We start from the raw sequence: 15,911 nt of genomic DNA, 5'->3' as shown, positions 1-15,911 counted from the left end.
CCATGCTCCCCCCTCAACCCCAAAGGGTACTTCCTTTGGTACCACAGATCTCTCACCTTCACTGGCCATGGCTGGATGGGGATGCCATTCCGTCCCATGCAGCACAGGGCAGACGTGCAGGCTGCAGCTTCCTTGGCCAGCAGGTCCCAGCGGGCATTGTGGCCCAGGTTGCCTGTCGGGTCAGCCGGATCCAGGATGATAGGCCTGCAATTCCCACCCAGGGTCAGTCTTATTCCTGGCAACATCTAGGTGTCCACCTGTGGCACTGGTTGGACTATTTTCCCTTTTTATCTAACACTTTGCAGGGGCTAGGGCCAGGGCTCAGAGATTCCTCAGTGCTCCAGGCACACACTATAGGGCAGGTATAGAAAATAAGACACACATGGCCGCTTTGCCATTCTGCATTCAGGCAAACATTACTAATCAACCACAGTGCTACCGCTCACCCCTTCCTTATTCAGGGGAGACATTGTTAATCAATCACAGCACTGGTTCCACAACTCTCCCTTCCTGCATCCATGATACAGGTTGAGTATTTCTTATCTAAAATGCTTGGGACCAGAAGTGTTTTGGATTTCAAATTTTTTCAGATTTTGGACCTTTGCCTTACTTACCAGTTAAGAATCCCTAATTTGAAAATCCAAAATGCTCCAATGAGCATTTTCCTTGAGCATTTTTTTGGTGGTCAAAAAGCTTCAAATTCTGGGCCATTTTCAGATTTTGAATTTTTGCATTTGGGATGCTCAACCTTTGGACACTACTAGCTGGTTAGCCTACTCTTTCCAGCTGAGTCAAATCACAACCTCAGAAGCTTTTTCAACACATCATTCTAAGTAGCCACTCCCCACTGACTGGAGATGCATCCTGAGTTTGCAAAAGCAGCTCTGTTATCTCTGTACCCATTTCAGAGGTAGGCAAAATCCCAAAGAATGAAACATGCTTATGGCACCTGGGTGGGTTCACAGGTAGGGTGGTTAGATTTAACAAATACAAATACAAGGCTGGGCACAGTGGCTCATGCCTGTAATCCCAGCACTTTGGGAGGCCTAGGTGGGCAGATCACTTGAGGCCAGGAGTTCGAGACCAGCCTGGCCAACATGGTGAAACCTGTCTCTACTAAAAATACAAAAATTAGCTGGACACGGTGGCGTGAGCCTGTGGTCCCAGCTACTCAGGAGGCTGAGGCAGAAGAATTGCTTGAACCCGGGAGGCGGAGGGTTGCAGTGAGCCAAGATCGCGCCATTGCACTCCAGCCTGGGCGACAAAAACAAACAAACAACAACGACAACAAAAAAAAACAGGATGCCCAGTTAAATTTGACTTTCAGATAAACAGTGAATAAATTTTTAAGCATAATTATGTCTCAAATATGGCATCAAGCATACTTATACTAAGAAGTTATTCATCATTTATCTGAAACTCAAATTTAACTTGGGGTCTTGCATTTTATCTGGCAACCCTATTCCTGGGTGACCAGAAAATTAACCGTTTGTCCCTCAGATGCTACGAATATAACTTCTAGGAAAGAATCGGTTCTAGGAAGAGTGTTTTCCCAACTCTGCTCTGCAATCTAGAAAGTGGGGAGAGTGAGTGATCCCAGGTCTGAAATTCTGGAACACTGGGGGTAGACCTGAACCTGGGCTTCTGAAGCTGCTGTTTCAGGAAGTCTCCAACAGTCTTGTCCTTGGCGTTGTAGTTGATGGTCCAGTAGATACAGAGCTGGCGGTACTGGGTGACCAGCTCCAGGACCGTGCGGAAGCCCTCAGCCATGTTGAACTGGAAGTCCTTCCCGCCCTGCTCCCAGGCATACACAGTCAGGAGTTCCAGCCCGTGCTGTGGGGGTAGGGAGCCTCTCCCCTTGGAGATCTTGGTACACTGGAGAATGAGGAGAAAGATATGTTGGTTCATATTGGCACTGATGAGGTACAGAAGGGATTATTCTGGACTTGGCAAAGCAACCCCAAAACTTTTATTGAGCACCTACATGTGCCAGATGCCTTGCCATGCATTATCCCATCACATCCTGTGACATAGTTTTATCACCCCCATCTTACAGATAAGAAAACTAAGGTCCCACAGCTGAGATATAGCACTCTTTCTGCTCTGCTCCACCAACCCAGGATCTTGGCCAGGGCTGGGCCCTGCTTCCTCCCAGGAAAGTGCTCCAGAGGCAGAGCCCAGGGCAACTGGGGAAGGTGGCCTATCCATGTGCCGAACCTGCTGGTACCAGTGCTTCACCAGCCGGATCAGGCTCTTCAGCTTGGTAGGGCGAGAGATGATGAAGTCCCGTTGTAGCTCTGTGAAGCAGGTGGAGTACTCGCCCGCATTGCTGTAGCTGTGGATGAGGTCGACGTAGACTTGAGAGCTGGGCCTGGAGCCAGAGACCAGCTGGCCTGGAGATGGGGAGATGGTTACCATCACTCCGGCTCCCACGGTGTCCCAGTGGGGCCAACTTAGAAAGGACTTCTGAGATCTCCTACCTCTTGGGTGTTTTCCTAAGGGTGGTCTGGGATTCACTGGGAGGCCACAGGGTGTTTTTAGGTGGAACACAGATGTGGCATGACCCACATTAAATCCCTGGTGACAGTCATACTCCCTTTTCTGCTCCCTTTCAAACCATCTGCTTACCTATCTTGGAAAAAGTCTCAGCTGGGAGCTAGCCTGTCTTTAACATCTCTCTAAGACTTGCTTATCTTTCTCTCTAACCAGGGGAGGGCAGGCCTCAGTCTTACAACCTCCTGCAGGTAACAGAGCTGTGTATGGAGTTGACATCACCATTCTGGTTACATTGCACTTAAAGGCACTCCTTAATATCCAAGTAAAGGCATTCCTTAATATCCCAATTCTTGCTCTCTGAACTGAAGAACTGAATAGACTCAGATAAATTTCTGGGCCGGGTGCAGTGGCTTACGTCTGTAATCCCAGCACTCTGCAAGGCCACTGCAGGAGGATCATATGAGGCTAGGAGTTTCAGACCAGCCTGGGCAACATAGTCATATCCCATCTCTACAAAAAATTCTATAAATTAGCCAGGTGTGGTGGTGTGCACCTGTAGTCCCAGCCTCTCAGGATGCTGGGGCAGGAGGATCACTTGAGCCCAGGAGTTCGAGGCTGCATTGAGTCACGATCGTGCCACTGCACTCCAGGCCAGGTGATAAAGAAAGACCCTGTCTCTTAAAAAAAAAATTCTTCATGAATCCCTCCCTTGGCCACCTGCTCCCTCAAACTCAGAAACCAAATAAATTCAAATACAAGGGATTTTCTCACTCTGAAAACTGCTAATCAAACTGAGAATTGAAGAGATATGAAGAGAGTTGTGTCTATTTTGTTCAAGGCTTTATTTTTGGTGCCAGGAAGAGCACTGGGCACAGAGTAGATGCATGTATTGAATGAACTGAATGAATGGATCTGCAGCAGAGTGGAGGAGGTGGGTGGCACACAAACCACTCAAAGCTGGGAATGTGCAAGAAACATCAGTGTCCTTACTGTCAGATGTGAGATAAAGACACTGGGGCTCAGGACGGGGAAGTCCCTTGTTCAAGGTCATCCAGCATGTTGGTGGAATTGCTGGGACTAGAACCCAGCTTGAGGCCACTGTTAGCCCACAGAGTGCCTGTGCAAATTAGAAAAAGGCACCCTCTTCTTTAGATACTTTGCAGGAAAGTTGTGATGAACATACACAACTACAATGCCTGCAATGATGAGAACAGATGTGGCCTGGTTGTGTACCGTGCTACCTCTACAACTGCCCATGGCGGCCCTGCCTCTGTATTTCCCCCTCTCAGGTCTATGCCAGGGCACCTCACCTAGGGCGTCAAAGGCTGGCAGCACATCAAAGTCCACACTCTGGTCCAGCATCGTCTGGGATGTCAGTGAGAAGCTCAGCACGCGGGGATTCTCCCATTTGGAGACTTCAAACTTGACCTCGAACTGCCGCTCCTGTTGACACGCCTCCAACTGGGCTCGGATCTCGGAGATGATCTCGGCCCGCTTGTTCCCCTGCTCAGTGAACTGGCTGAAGCAGCTGAGGAACACCACGAGGTCGGCGTCTGAGCGGCCTCGCAGAGCTGTGCCTTTGGCTGAAGAGCCACCCTGGAGAGGACATGGCAGGTGGCTCAACCCTTGAAGCATGGCTTGGCATCCTTTTGCCTGTGGGTTCTGGACTATGAGTTAGAAAACCTACGGTGTGACCTTGGACAAGTCATCTAACCTCTCTGTGTTAGATCTTTACTATGGTAAGAAAGATTGTATTTAAGATTGTAAGAAAAAGAAGCATGCAACAGGTAAGTTTAAACCCTTCAACAAATGCAAAATTTCTCATTTCATCATATTTTGTGACTGGAGAGGATTTGAGAAGTGTTTTGTTTGTTGGTTGGTTTTTTGGGCCTGCAGCTCCCAAGCGTGTCTGCACCTGGAAGTCTTTTACAAACGACCAGTGGCTGGCTCCCACCCCACAAGACTGTGATTTAAGTTTTCCTGGGTTGGGGCTTGGGCATCAGCATATTTTTAAAAAACTGCGATTCCAAGGTCAAGCCAGGGGAGCCAGGGTTGACAGCCAGTGAGCCAAGCCACTGTCCTCAACTGTTAGAAATCAGGAAGGTGAGGATCAGAGAGGGGAAGGTACATGCCTATGGTCACATAGCAAACCAGCATCCCTGGCACTGCTCACTGGCTGGCTTTATGCTAACACTGTTTCTGAGCTGATCTGGGTCTCACTTGTCTCTCCAACTGTGGACTGAGGCTGTATCCAGTGCTGTGGACAGTGTGACCTTTTGCACACCCCCAGCATCCTTTCCACCTGGGATCAGCATCCCGGTGTTCTTTGGAGGGACCACCCCTAACCCACACTCAGCCCATGAGGACTAGGCGGGGGCCACTTCACCATGTGACCCAGTCTTGGCCATCCAGAGCATAATGTCTCCCTAGCCCCAGTAACTAGTTTGGGGGTTGGCAGGTTACCCAAGCCAGGCCAATGAGACTCAATTCCAAGACTTTTATTTGAATTTTAAGAAAAAACAAGTGCCCCTTTCTGGAAGCTTAGAGCTGCCAAAGACCACCATATGTTAAGGGCCTATCCAAGACATTAAAAAGCAGAACCAAGAACTGGAGAGAAAACCTGAGTCCTGATGATGTTGCCTGGGCTCCTGGATCTAGCTATGCCTGTAAGCAGCCCTATCCGGGACTTTCCAGTTACATCAGTCAATACATTCCTTTGTTGCCTCTTTTGAGTTGGGTGTCACTAGCAACCAAAAGAGACTTGTTGGACATATCTGGGCCCTCTCTCTGCCATCCTCCCATAACCGTTTTCCGGCTTTTTCTCTATTCCTGGCTTTTTGCTGGTTGCTACGAGGGCGGAAGTGGGTCAAGCCTGGCCCTGGGCTGGGGGAGGTCGCCAGCTTGCGGGAGATTGTTTGCCCGCAGCTCTCTGAGGACTCACCTTGACCACCTTGATCACTTTGATGGGAGAATTCCGGAAGCAGTTTTCCTTCAAAAATGAACAGATGGTATCAACGGCCTTGTTCACCTGGGCTAGGAACTGGCGGTTGGGCTGGAGAAATTCACTGATGAACTTGTCAAGGTCCCCAGCTGGGGTTTGGTAAAGGAGGGCTGGCTGCAGAGAGAATCCAGGGGGGGCCAGCTTGAGACGGGACTCCCAGTGCTCACCCAAGACCTGCCCCTTGATGTCCTCTGAGGACAAGACTCCCCACTGTCTCCCATGTCCCTCTTTCCTTCTCAGCTGGTGGGTAGGTTCTGAGGTAGCATCAGAAGGACCTGAGATTGAATTTTGGTTCCAGCATCAATACACAGCCTCAGTTTCCCCATGTTTAAATGAGTGCAATAATGAAGCCCAGGTCTCAATGGATTGTCTTGAGTATTAAACGATGGTTATGAGAACCTACTGCAACATAGTAAATGTGATAAAATCATATCGTTTTGGGAGCTGCAAGTGGCTTATGTCTCAGTTTTCCTAGAAGCAGGGCCCATGGCAGGAATTCTTGCGCATATGATTAATTGGGGCAGTGCTTGGAGGAGAAGTGGAACAAGGACAGCAGCAGAGGGCAGAGAAGAGGCTCAGCAAAGCTGGGTGCTCAGCTGGAGACAAGTGTTTGCCTGATTCCACAGGGAGCGCTGGAACGTGAGTTGCATCACAGAGTCTGTTCCGCCTGGAGATAAAGTTGGGCCTTTTGTAACCCTGTGTCACTCAGGCACTGGCCGGGACGTAGCAATCTGTGCATTTCATGGAAGGCAAGTCTCCAGAGAAGGGGTGACTATGAGTTGTCAGCAACCAACACTCCTAGCAGCTGGGGACGGGTGCACCGGCAGGTTAAGGGAACCTGACTAGAAGGCAGGGCCCCCTGCCCCACAGGACCCTCCATCTTACCATCACATCCCAGGGCTGCACAGATGTCCCGTCTCTACTCAGAAAGCAGGCCTGCATCCCCAGCGCTGCTGCTTCCTGGGCCAACAGCTCCCAGCTACCCTGGCCCACGTTCCAGGTGGGATCAGCGGGGTCCAGGACCAGGGGTCTGGGGGCACAGCAGGAAGGTGGGTGGGGAAGGTGGGAGTCAGTGAAAGAGGAAGTGGGTGGAAGGGCTGAAAAGGGGCGTGAGGGCTGGGAAGAGTGTCAGGACCTCGGGGTTGGCTCAGTCTTGCCCATGAGCAGAAGCGGTCTCAATTGGCTGCCTTGGTTGGAAAGCTATTGGGTGGCCCCTTCAACTGAGAAATACTATTTTATCATGCTAATAAAACTGGCCCTGGTTTCTTTTGGGACTCCTTACGTCCACACTTCCTCAGCAAAGAGTCCAGAGGGAAGCAGAGTGAGGAGCGGGACTGCCACCCCAAACCCTACCTTGGACTCCTCCTGGATGACTGACTCCAGGGTGACAGTGGGGAGGAGGAGGAAAATGAAGCCAGGCAAAGGGAAGCAGGTCTTCACCTGGGTTTTCGAAGCTGGCCAAGAAGGTGCATTCTCATGGCTGGGTCCTCAGTGCTATAGTTGACCGTCCAGAAGACACAGAGCTGCTGATGCTGCTGCACGAGCCCCAGCACCGTCCGGAAGCCTTGGGCCATGTTGAAACAATCCTGCCTGCAGCCCTGCTCCCAGGCAAAGATGGTGAGGAGCTCCAGGGCATAGGCTGGGGGCAGAGAGGCAGGGGCTGGTCGTTTTCCTTTGTTCTGAGCTGCAACCTGTGTCACACAAGGCCAACCAAAGATGAGTGATTAGTGGATGTGAGCTGAGTGTGGCCATAAGCACTTGGGGCAGGAAGGGAATATAGAAAACAGAAGCGCAGAAAGAATAGAAACTTGCTGATGCTTCTTATTTTACAAGTGGGTAAACTGAGGTTCAGAGGAGGGTAGTGACTTGTCTAAGGTCATACAGTGAGACTGAGAGCTCAGACGTGGCTTTTGCCTAGTGTCTCCCCTCAAGGAATTTGGAAATTTGAAACATCTTGAGTGTGTAACTCTAATTGAAGACGGAAGCATTGACGAATCCATCCATCAGCAGCCTTTAGGAATATTTTAACATTAATCACATAACATGTGGTGGTTGTACAGGAATAGGGGCTGCAATGTATCCATCTTGGTATCCCAGTGTCCATCACAAGAGTTAGAAATAGCGGGTGCTCGATAGATGTTTGTTGAATATAGGGATGCATGAATACAAGTCAGAATTCAGAGAAGTATTTAGTAAGGGAGCTCCGAAGGATGCTCAGAATTTAGTGCAACTCAAAAGAGGCAACAAGGCTGGGGCGTGGTGGCTCATGCCTGTAATTCTAGCATTTTGGGAGGCCAAGGCAGGTGGATTACTTGAGCCCAGAAGTTCTAGACTAACCTGGGCAACGTGGTAAGACTCCTGTCTCTACAAAAAGTACGAAAATCAGCCAGGTGTAGTAGTGCATGCCTGTAGTCTTAGCTACTACGGGGGCTGTGGCAGGAGGATTACTTGAGCCCAGAAGGTCGAGGCTGCAGTGAGCTGTAATTGTGCCACTGCACTCCAGCCTGGGTGACAAAGTGAGACCCTTTCTCAAAAAAAAAAAAAAAAAAAAAAAAAAAAAGGCCATGAAAGAATGTATTGGCTGATGTAACCCCAAATCCTTGGAGTAGACTGCTTTCAGGCACAGCTTGATCCAGGAGCCCATAAGGAGTCATCAGCTTTTCTGTTCAGATCTTTTCTGTTCAAGTGCTCTGGTTTTTCTGTCTTGGACAGGCCCTTACCATATGGTGGTCATTGCCAGCTCTAGGCTTCCAGAAAGGGGAGTTTTCTTTTCTAAAAATTGACATGTGGTGGGGGTAATATCATAAACAAAGGCTTGGAGGTGGGGGAAAAACAGAGAAAACATTTGCAGTGTCAAAAGAGAGAAGTGGATGGGCTAAAGTGAACCCCAGGTACAAGAAATGAAGACTTTAGACTTGATGGAGAAAAGATTTTTTTCTAACAGTGGCTTCCAGATCTGGGCAGGAAATGGAGGATGGAGGAGGCCGGTCCTTCTGCTCTGGATGACCAATAAGAAGCAAAGGAGGGGAGATGTGGGTGTAGGGGAGGAGCTGATTGGCTGGGGTGGTTGCCATGACAGTGGTGGCTTTCTGGGAGGAGCCAGGGGCAACTCACCTGGCGATACCAGTGCTTCACCAGCAGAATCAGGTTCTTCAGCTTGGCAGGGCGAATGTTCACGAAGTTCCTCCGCAGCTCTGCGAAGCAGGCCTTATGCTCGCCCTCCTGGCAGCCACTGGTGAGGAGCCTCGAGTAGACCTGGGGATTTGGTTTGGTGCCAGAACTGAGCTGCCCTGTAGAAGTTTGAAACACCCTGAATGTGCAACTCCAATTGAAGATAGCAGCATTTACCAACCCATCCATTCACCAGCATTTATGAATATTCTAACATTAATCACCTAACATTGCAATCAATAATACACTATAACATTGAATAACAATCAGAGCTATCATTTTTTCAGTATCAATTCTGTACTGGGTGCTTTTCAATATTTTTTGCTAATCCATCCAGTAACTGCACGGTGGATAATCTTCTATTTATTTTTTGTTTTTTAAATTTTCCCTGAAAGCTGAAAGATGCATAATCTTGAGCCAGAAAAGCTGTGTCACATAATGGTTAAAGGAGTGAGTTTTGGAGACAGATAAGCCTGGGTTCAAATCCAAGCTGTGTGATTTTTACCTCTTCAGGTCTAGTTTCCTCACCTGTAAAACGGGGATCATAAATAGCACCTATCCTTCTAAGGCTATTGTAAGAATCAATTGAAATCTACATGTAAAGTGCTTAGAACAGTATGTAGAATATATCATGTGCTCAATAAGCAGTAATTATTGCTATTATTAACGTTATCTTCCAGAAAAAGAAAAACAAGACACAGAGAGGAAGCTACAATTGAGTCTTGTCCTTCACTTTCATAAGGCTGGCCTCTAAAATAAATGCCTTCTTCATGAAAAGTGACTGCAAAAGGTTATCCACTGGCAGAGAGGGGCTTCAAGGAAGCTTGCTGCTAGGGCTCTGGGTGGGGGAAAAAAGAAAATCCCCTGTGAGAAACTGGGACCCCGATCCTGTGCTAGATGTGGATGTGAAGTCCAAATTTACAGTATCTGCATGGTGAGGAAATCCCAGACTGTTAAATTAATGCATAATCTAGCCTAGGAGTTAGTGAAACTCTTGGAGTCCAGGTAGAAGCGAAGTGAAAACTTGGTCCCAAGGGGAATATTTCTCCAACCCAGGGCACAAGGAACTTCCACAGGAAAAGCAAAGACAACAAAACCTCCACAAACCCCAAAGGTGAGTTCACAATAAAAAATTACAAACCATATGAGGAAATGATTGACCATGAGGGACAGTCAGGTGACACAACAAATAGGAAAATTAGCACCTCAAGAATTTGAGTTAATAGGACAATCTGAGACACTAAAATAAGCATGTTGGAAATTATTGAAGACATCAAAGAAACTGGAACCACAGTGAAAGAATTGAAGCCTATGAACAAATAACAGATTGATTTAAGAAAGAGAGAAACATAACTTTTAGAGGTGAAAAAGTCACTGAAATTTAAAAAAATTAAGGATAAGCAGCAGAGTAGACATTATTTGAATAGAGTTTATAAACCAGAAGACAGGTCCAAGAAACTGAAACAGGCAGCCCTGATAGACAAAGAGATGGGAACAATGAGAGAGATGAAAAGCCATGGAGGACGAGATAAGAAACCATCTAAGAGGAGTTCCAGAAGTAGAGAATAGACAAAATAGGGGAGAGGCAGTATTCGAAGAGCTATTGGAAGACCTCTCCCTAAAACTAAAGGAATAATTGAGCTCTCAGATTCAGGAGGGACAGCACATTTCAAAGAGGACACATTAAAAAGAAATCCAGAGAGGAGGTTCCAAGATGGCTGAATAGGAACAGCTCCAGTCTACAGCTCCCAGCGTGAGTGACACAGAAGATGGGTGATTTCTGCATTTCTAACTGAGGTACTGGGTTCATCTCACTGGGGCTTGTTGGACCGTGGGTGCAGCCCACGGATCATGAGCCAAAGCAGGGTGGGGCATTACCTCACCCGGGAAGTGCAAGGAGTTGGGGAATTCCCCTCCCTAGCCAAGGGAAGCCATGACAGATGGTACCTGGAAAATTGAGACACTCCTATGCACTTTTCCAATGGTCTTAGCAAACGGCACACCAAGAGATTATATCCTGCACCTGGCACGGAGGGTCCCATGCCCACAGAGCCTCGCTCACTGTTAGCACAGCAGTCTGAGATCAAACTGCAAGGTGGCAGTGAGGCTAGGGGAGGGGTGTCCACCATTGCTGAGGCTTGACTGGGTATACAAAGTGGCTGGGAAGCTCAAACTGGGTGGAGCCCACCACAGCTCAAGGAGGCCTGCCTCTGTAGACTCCACCTCTGGGGGCAGGGCATAGCTGAACAAAAGGCAGCAGAAACTTCTGCAAACTTAAACGTCCCTGTCTGACAGCTTTGAAGAGAATCATGGTCCTCCCAGCATGGAGTTTGAGATCTGAGAACGCACAGACTGCCTCCTCAAGTGGGTCCCTGACCCCTGAGTAGCCTAACTGGGAGGCACTTCCCAGCAGGGGCCGACTGACACCTCATATGGCTGGGTGCCCCTCTGAGACGAAGCTTCCAGAGGAAGGATCAGGCAGCAACATTTTCAGTTCTGCAATATTTGCTGTTCTGCAGCCTCCACTGGTGATACCCAGGCAAACAGGGTCTGGAGTGGACCTCCAGCAAACTCCAACAGACCTGCAGCTGAGGGTCCTGACTGTTAGAAGGAAAACTAACAAACAGAAAGGACATCCACATCAAAACCCCATCTGTACGTCACCATCATCAAAGACCAAAGGTAGATAAAACCACAAAGATGGGGAGAAACCAAAGCAGAAAAGCTGAAAATTCTAAAAGTCAGAGCGCCTCTTCTCCTCCAAAGGAATGCAGCTCCTCGCCAGCAATGGAAGAAAGCTGGACGGAGAATGATTTTGACAAGTTGAGAGAAGAAGGCTTCAGACAATTGGTAATAACAAACTTCTCTGAGCTAAAGGAGGATGTTCGAACCCATTGCAAAGAACCTAAAAACCTTGAAAAAAGATTAGATTGAATGGCTAACTAGAATAAACAGCATAGAGAAGACCTTAAATGACCTGATGGAGCTGAAAACCATGGCACAAGAACTATGTGATGCATGCACAAGCTTCAGTAGACAATTCTATCAAGTGGAAGAAAGGGTATCAGTGATTGAAGATCAAATGAATGAAATGAATCAAGAAGAGAAGTTTAGAGAAAAAAGAGTAAAAAGAAATGAACAAAGCCTCCAAGAAATATGGGACTATGTGAAAAGACCAAATCTACATCTGATTGGTGTACTTGAAAGTGACGGGGCGAATGGAACCGAGTTGGAAAACACTCTGCAGGATATTATCCAGGAGAACTTCCCCAACCTAGCAAGGCAGGCCAACATTCAAATTCAGGAAATACAGAGAACTCCACAAAGATACTCCTCGAGAAGACCAACTCCAAGACACATAATTGTCAGATTCACCAAAGTTGAAATGAAGGAAAAAATGTTAAGGGCAGCCAGAGAGAAAGGTCAGGTTACCCACAAAGGGAAGCCCATAAGACTAATAGTGGATCTCTCGGCAGAAACTCTACAAGCCAGAAGAGAGTGGGGGACAATATTCAACGTTCTTAAAAAAAAGAATTTTCAACCCAGAATTTCATATCCAGCCAAACTAAGCTTCATAAGTGAAGGAGAAATAAAATCCTTTACAGACAAGCAAATGCTGAGAGATTTTTCACTACCAGGTCTGCCTTACAAGAGCTCCTGAAGGAAGCACTAAACGTGGAAAGGAACAACCGGTACCAGCCACTGCAAAAACATGCCTAATTGTAAAGACCATCAATGCTAGGAAGAAACTGCATCAACTAACGAGCAAAATAACTAGCTAACATCATAATGACAGGATCAAATTCACACATAACAATATTAACCTTAAATGTAAATGGACTAAGTGCTCCAATTAAAAGACACAGACTGGCAAATTGGATAAAGAATCAAGACCCATCAGTGTGCTGTATTCAGGAGACCCATCTCACATGCAGAGACACATATAGGCTGAAAATAAAGGGATGGAGGAAGATCTACCAAGCAAATGGAAAACAAAAAAAGGCAGGGGTTGCAATCCTAGTCTCTGATAAAACAGACTTTAAGCCAACAAAGATCAAAAGAGACAAAGAAGGCCATTACATAATGGTAAAGGGATCAATTCAACAAGAAGAGCTAACTATCCTAAATATATATGCACCCAATACAGGAGCATAAAGCAAGTCCTGAGTGACCTACAAAGAGACTTAGACTCACACAATAATAATGGGAAACTTTAACACCCCACCATCGACATTAGACAGATCAACGAGACAGAAAGTTAGCCAGGATATCCAAGAATTGAACTCAGCTCTGTACCAAGTGGACCTAATAGACATCTACAGAACTCTCCACCCCAAATCAACAGAATATACATTCTTCTCAGCACCACATTGCACTTATTCCAAAATTGACCATATATTTGGAAGTAAAGCACTCCTCAGCAAATGTAAAAGAACAGAAATTATAACAAGCTGTCTCTCAGACCACAGTGCAATCAAACTAGAACTCAGGATTAAGAAACTCACTCAAAACCGCTCAACTACATGGAAACTGAACAACCTGCTCTTGAGTGATTACTTGGTACATAACGAAATGAAGGCAGAAATAAAGATGTTCTTTGAAACCAACGAGAACAGAGACAAAACATACCAGAATCTCTGGGACACATTTAAAACAGTGTGTAGAGGGAAATTTATAGCCCTAAATGCCCACAAGAGAAAGCAGGAAAGATCTAAAATTGACACCCTAACATCACAATTAAAAGAACTGGAGAAGCAAGAGCAAACACATTCAAAAGCTAGCAGAAAGCAAGAAATAACTAAGATCAGAGCAGAACTGAAGGAGACAGAGACACAAAAAACCCTTCAAAAAATCAATGAATCCAGGAGCTGGTTTTTTGAAAAGATGAATAAAATTGATAGACCACTAGCAAGACTAACAAAGAAGAAAAGAGAGAAGGATCAAATAGACGCAGTAAAAAATGAAAAAGGGGATATCACCACTGATCACACAGAAATACAAACTACCATCAGAGAATACTATAAACACGTCTACACAAATAAACTAGAAAATCTAGACGAAATGGATAAATTCCTGGACACATACACCCTCCCAAGACTAAACCAGGAAGAAGTTGAATCCCTGAATAGACAAATAACAGACTCTGAAATTGAGGCAATAATTAATAGCCTACCAACCAAAAAAAGTCCAGGACCAGACGGATTCACAGCCGAATTCTATCAGAGGTACAAAGAGAAGCTGGTACCATTCCTTCTGAAACTATTCCAATCAATAAAAAAAGAGGGAATCCTCCATAACTCATTTTATGAGCCCTGATACCATCATCCTGATACCAAAGCCTGGCAGAGACACAACAAAAAAAGAGAATTTAAGAGCAATATCCCTGATGAACATCTATGCGAAAATCCTCAATAAAATACTGGCAAACCGAATCCAGCAGTACATCAAAAAGCTTATCCACCCTGAATCAAGTTGGCTTCATCCTTGGGATGCAAGGCTGGTTCAACATACACAAATAAATAAACGTAATCCATCATATAAACAGAACCAAAGACAAAAACCACATGATTATCTCAATAGATGCAGAAAAGGCCTTCGAGAAAATTCAACAGCCCTTCATGCTAAAAACTCTCAATAAACCAGGTATTGATGGGACGTATCTCAAAATAATAAGAGTTATTTATGACAAACCCACAGCCAATATCATACTGAATGGGCAAAAACTGGAAGCATTCCCTTTGAAAACTGGCACAAGACAGAGATGCTCTCTCTCACCACTCTTATTCAACATAGTGTTGGAAGTTCTGGCCAGGGCAATCAGGCAGGATAAAGAAATAAAGGGTATTCAATTCGGAAAAGAAGAAGTCAAATTGTCCCTGTTTGCGATGACATGATTGTATATTTAGAAAACCCCATCGTCTCAGCCCAAAATCTCCTTAAGCTGATAAGCAACTTCAGCAAAGTCTCAGAATAAAAAATCACTGTGCAAAAATCACAAGCATTCCTATACGCCAATAACAGACAAAGAGAGAGCCAAAACACGAGTGAACTCCCATTCACAATTGCTTCAAAGAGAATAAAATACCCAGGAATCCAACTTACAAGGGATGTGAAGGTCTTCTTCAAGGAGACCTACAAACCACTGCTCAGCGAAATAAAAGAGGACACAAACAAATGGAAGAACATTCCATGCTCATGGATAGGAAGAATCAATATTGTGAAAATGGCCATACTGCCCAAGGTAATTTATAGATTCAATGCCATCCCCATCAAGCTACCAATGACTTTCTTCACAGAATTGGAAAAAACTGCTTTAAAGTTCATATGGAACCAAAAAAGAGCCTGCATTGCCAAGACAATCGTAAGCCAAAAGAACAAAGCTGGAGGCAACATGCTACCTGACTTCAAACTGTATTACAAGGCTACAGTAACCAAAACAGCATGGTACTGGTACCAAAACAGAGATATAGACCAATGGAACCGAACAGAGCCCTCAGAAATAATGCCACATATCTACAACCATCTAATCTTTGACAAACCTGACAAAAACAAGAAATGGGGGCTGGGCGTGGTGGCTCACGCCTGTAATCCCAGCACTTTGGGAGGCCGAGGCAGGCAGATCACGAGGTCAGGAGATGAAGACCATCCTGGCTAACATGGTGAAACCCTGTCTCTACTAAAAAATACAAAAAATTAGCCAGGTGTGGTGGTGGGCACCTGTAGTCCCAGCTACTCGGGAGGCTGAGGCAGGAGAATGGTGTGAACCTGGGAGGTGGAGCTTGCAGTGAGCCGAGATCACGCCACTGCACTCCAGCCTGGGGGACAGAGTGAGACTCTGTCTCAAAAAAAAAAAAAAAAAAGAAATGGGGGAAAGGATTCCCTTTTAATAAATGGTGCTGGGAAAACTGGCTAGCCATATCTAGAAAGCTGAAACTGGATCCTTTCCTTACACCTTATACAAAAATTAATTCAAGATGGATTAAAGACTTAAATGTTAGACCTAAAACCATAAAAACCCTAGAAGAAAACCTAGGCAATACCATTCAGGACATAGGCATGGGCAAGGACTTCATGACTAAAACACCAAAAGCAATGGCAACAAAAGCCAAAATTGACAAATGGGATCTAATTAAACTAAAGAGCTTCTGCATAGCAAAAGAAACTACCATTAGAGTGAACAAGCAACCTACAGAATGGGAGAAAATTTTTACAATCTACTCATCTGACAAAGGGCTAATATCCA

At 46.0% G+C, this 15,911-nt stretch overlaps 1 protein-coding gene across 4 annotated transcripts in view; it reads right to left on the bottom strand.

The window, feature by feature from the left end:
- OAS3 (2'-5'-oligoadenylate synthetase 3) overlaps positions 1-15,911 on the bottom strand; it is a 34,931-nt gene that overhangs the window by 3,414 nt on the left and 15,606 nt on the right. For 2 of the 4 annotated variants that reach the window (XM_024256693.3, XM_063712254.1), the window contains 8 exons: positions 8,612-8,787; positions 6,938-7,188; positions 6,383-6,527; positions 5,438-5,611; positions 3,807-4,092; positions 2,218-2,393; positions 1,631-1,875; positions 57-204 (listed from right to left, as the gene is read on the bottom strand). In XM_024256693.3, coding sequence (XP_024112461.1) covers positions 57-204; positions 1,631-1,875; positions 2,218-2,393; positions 3,807-4,092; positions 5,438-5,611; positions 6,383-6,527; positions 6,938-7,188; positions 8,612-8,787 — 1,601 coding nt within the window. The remainder of the gene's footprint in view (positions 1-56; positions 205-1,630; positions 1,876-2,217; positions 2,394-3,806; positions 4,093-5,437; positions 5,612-6,382; positions 6,528-6,937; positions 7,189-8,611; positions 8,788-15,911) is intronic. The other 2 variants (XM_002823778.6, XM_063712255.1) reach the window with 1 other exon arrangement.

The sequence above is a fragment of the Pongo abelii genome, chromosome 10 (genome assembly GCF_028885655.2).
Source record: "Pongo abelii isolate AG06213 chromosome 10, NHGRI_mPonAbe1-v2.0_pri, whole genome shotgun sequence".
NCBI classification, from domain to species: domain Eukaryota; kingdom Metazoa; phylum Chordata; class Mammalia; order Primates; family Hominidae; genus Pongo; species Pongo abelii.
Note: the sequence above shows the minus strand (reverse complement) of the source record. Positions and strands in the feature narration are given on the sequence as shown.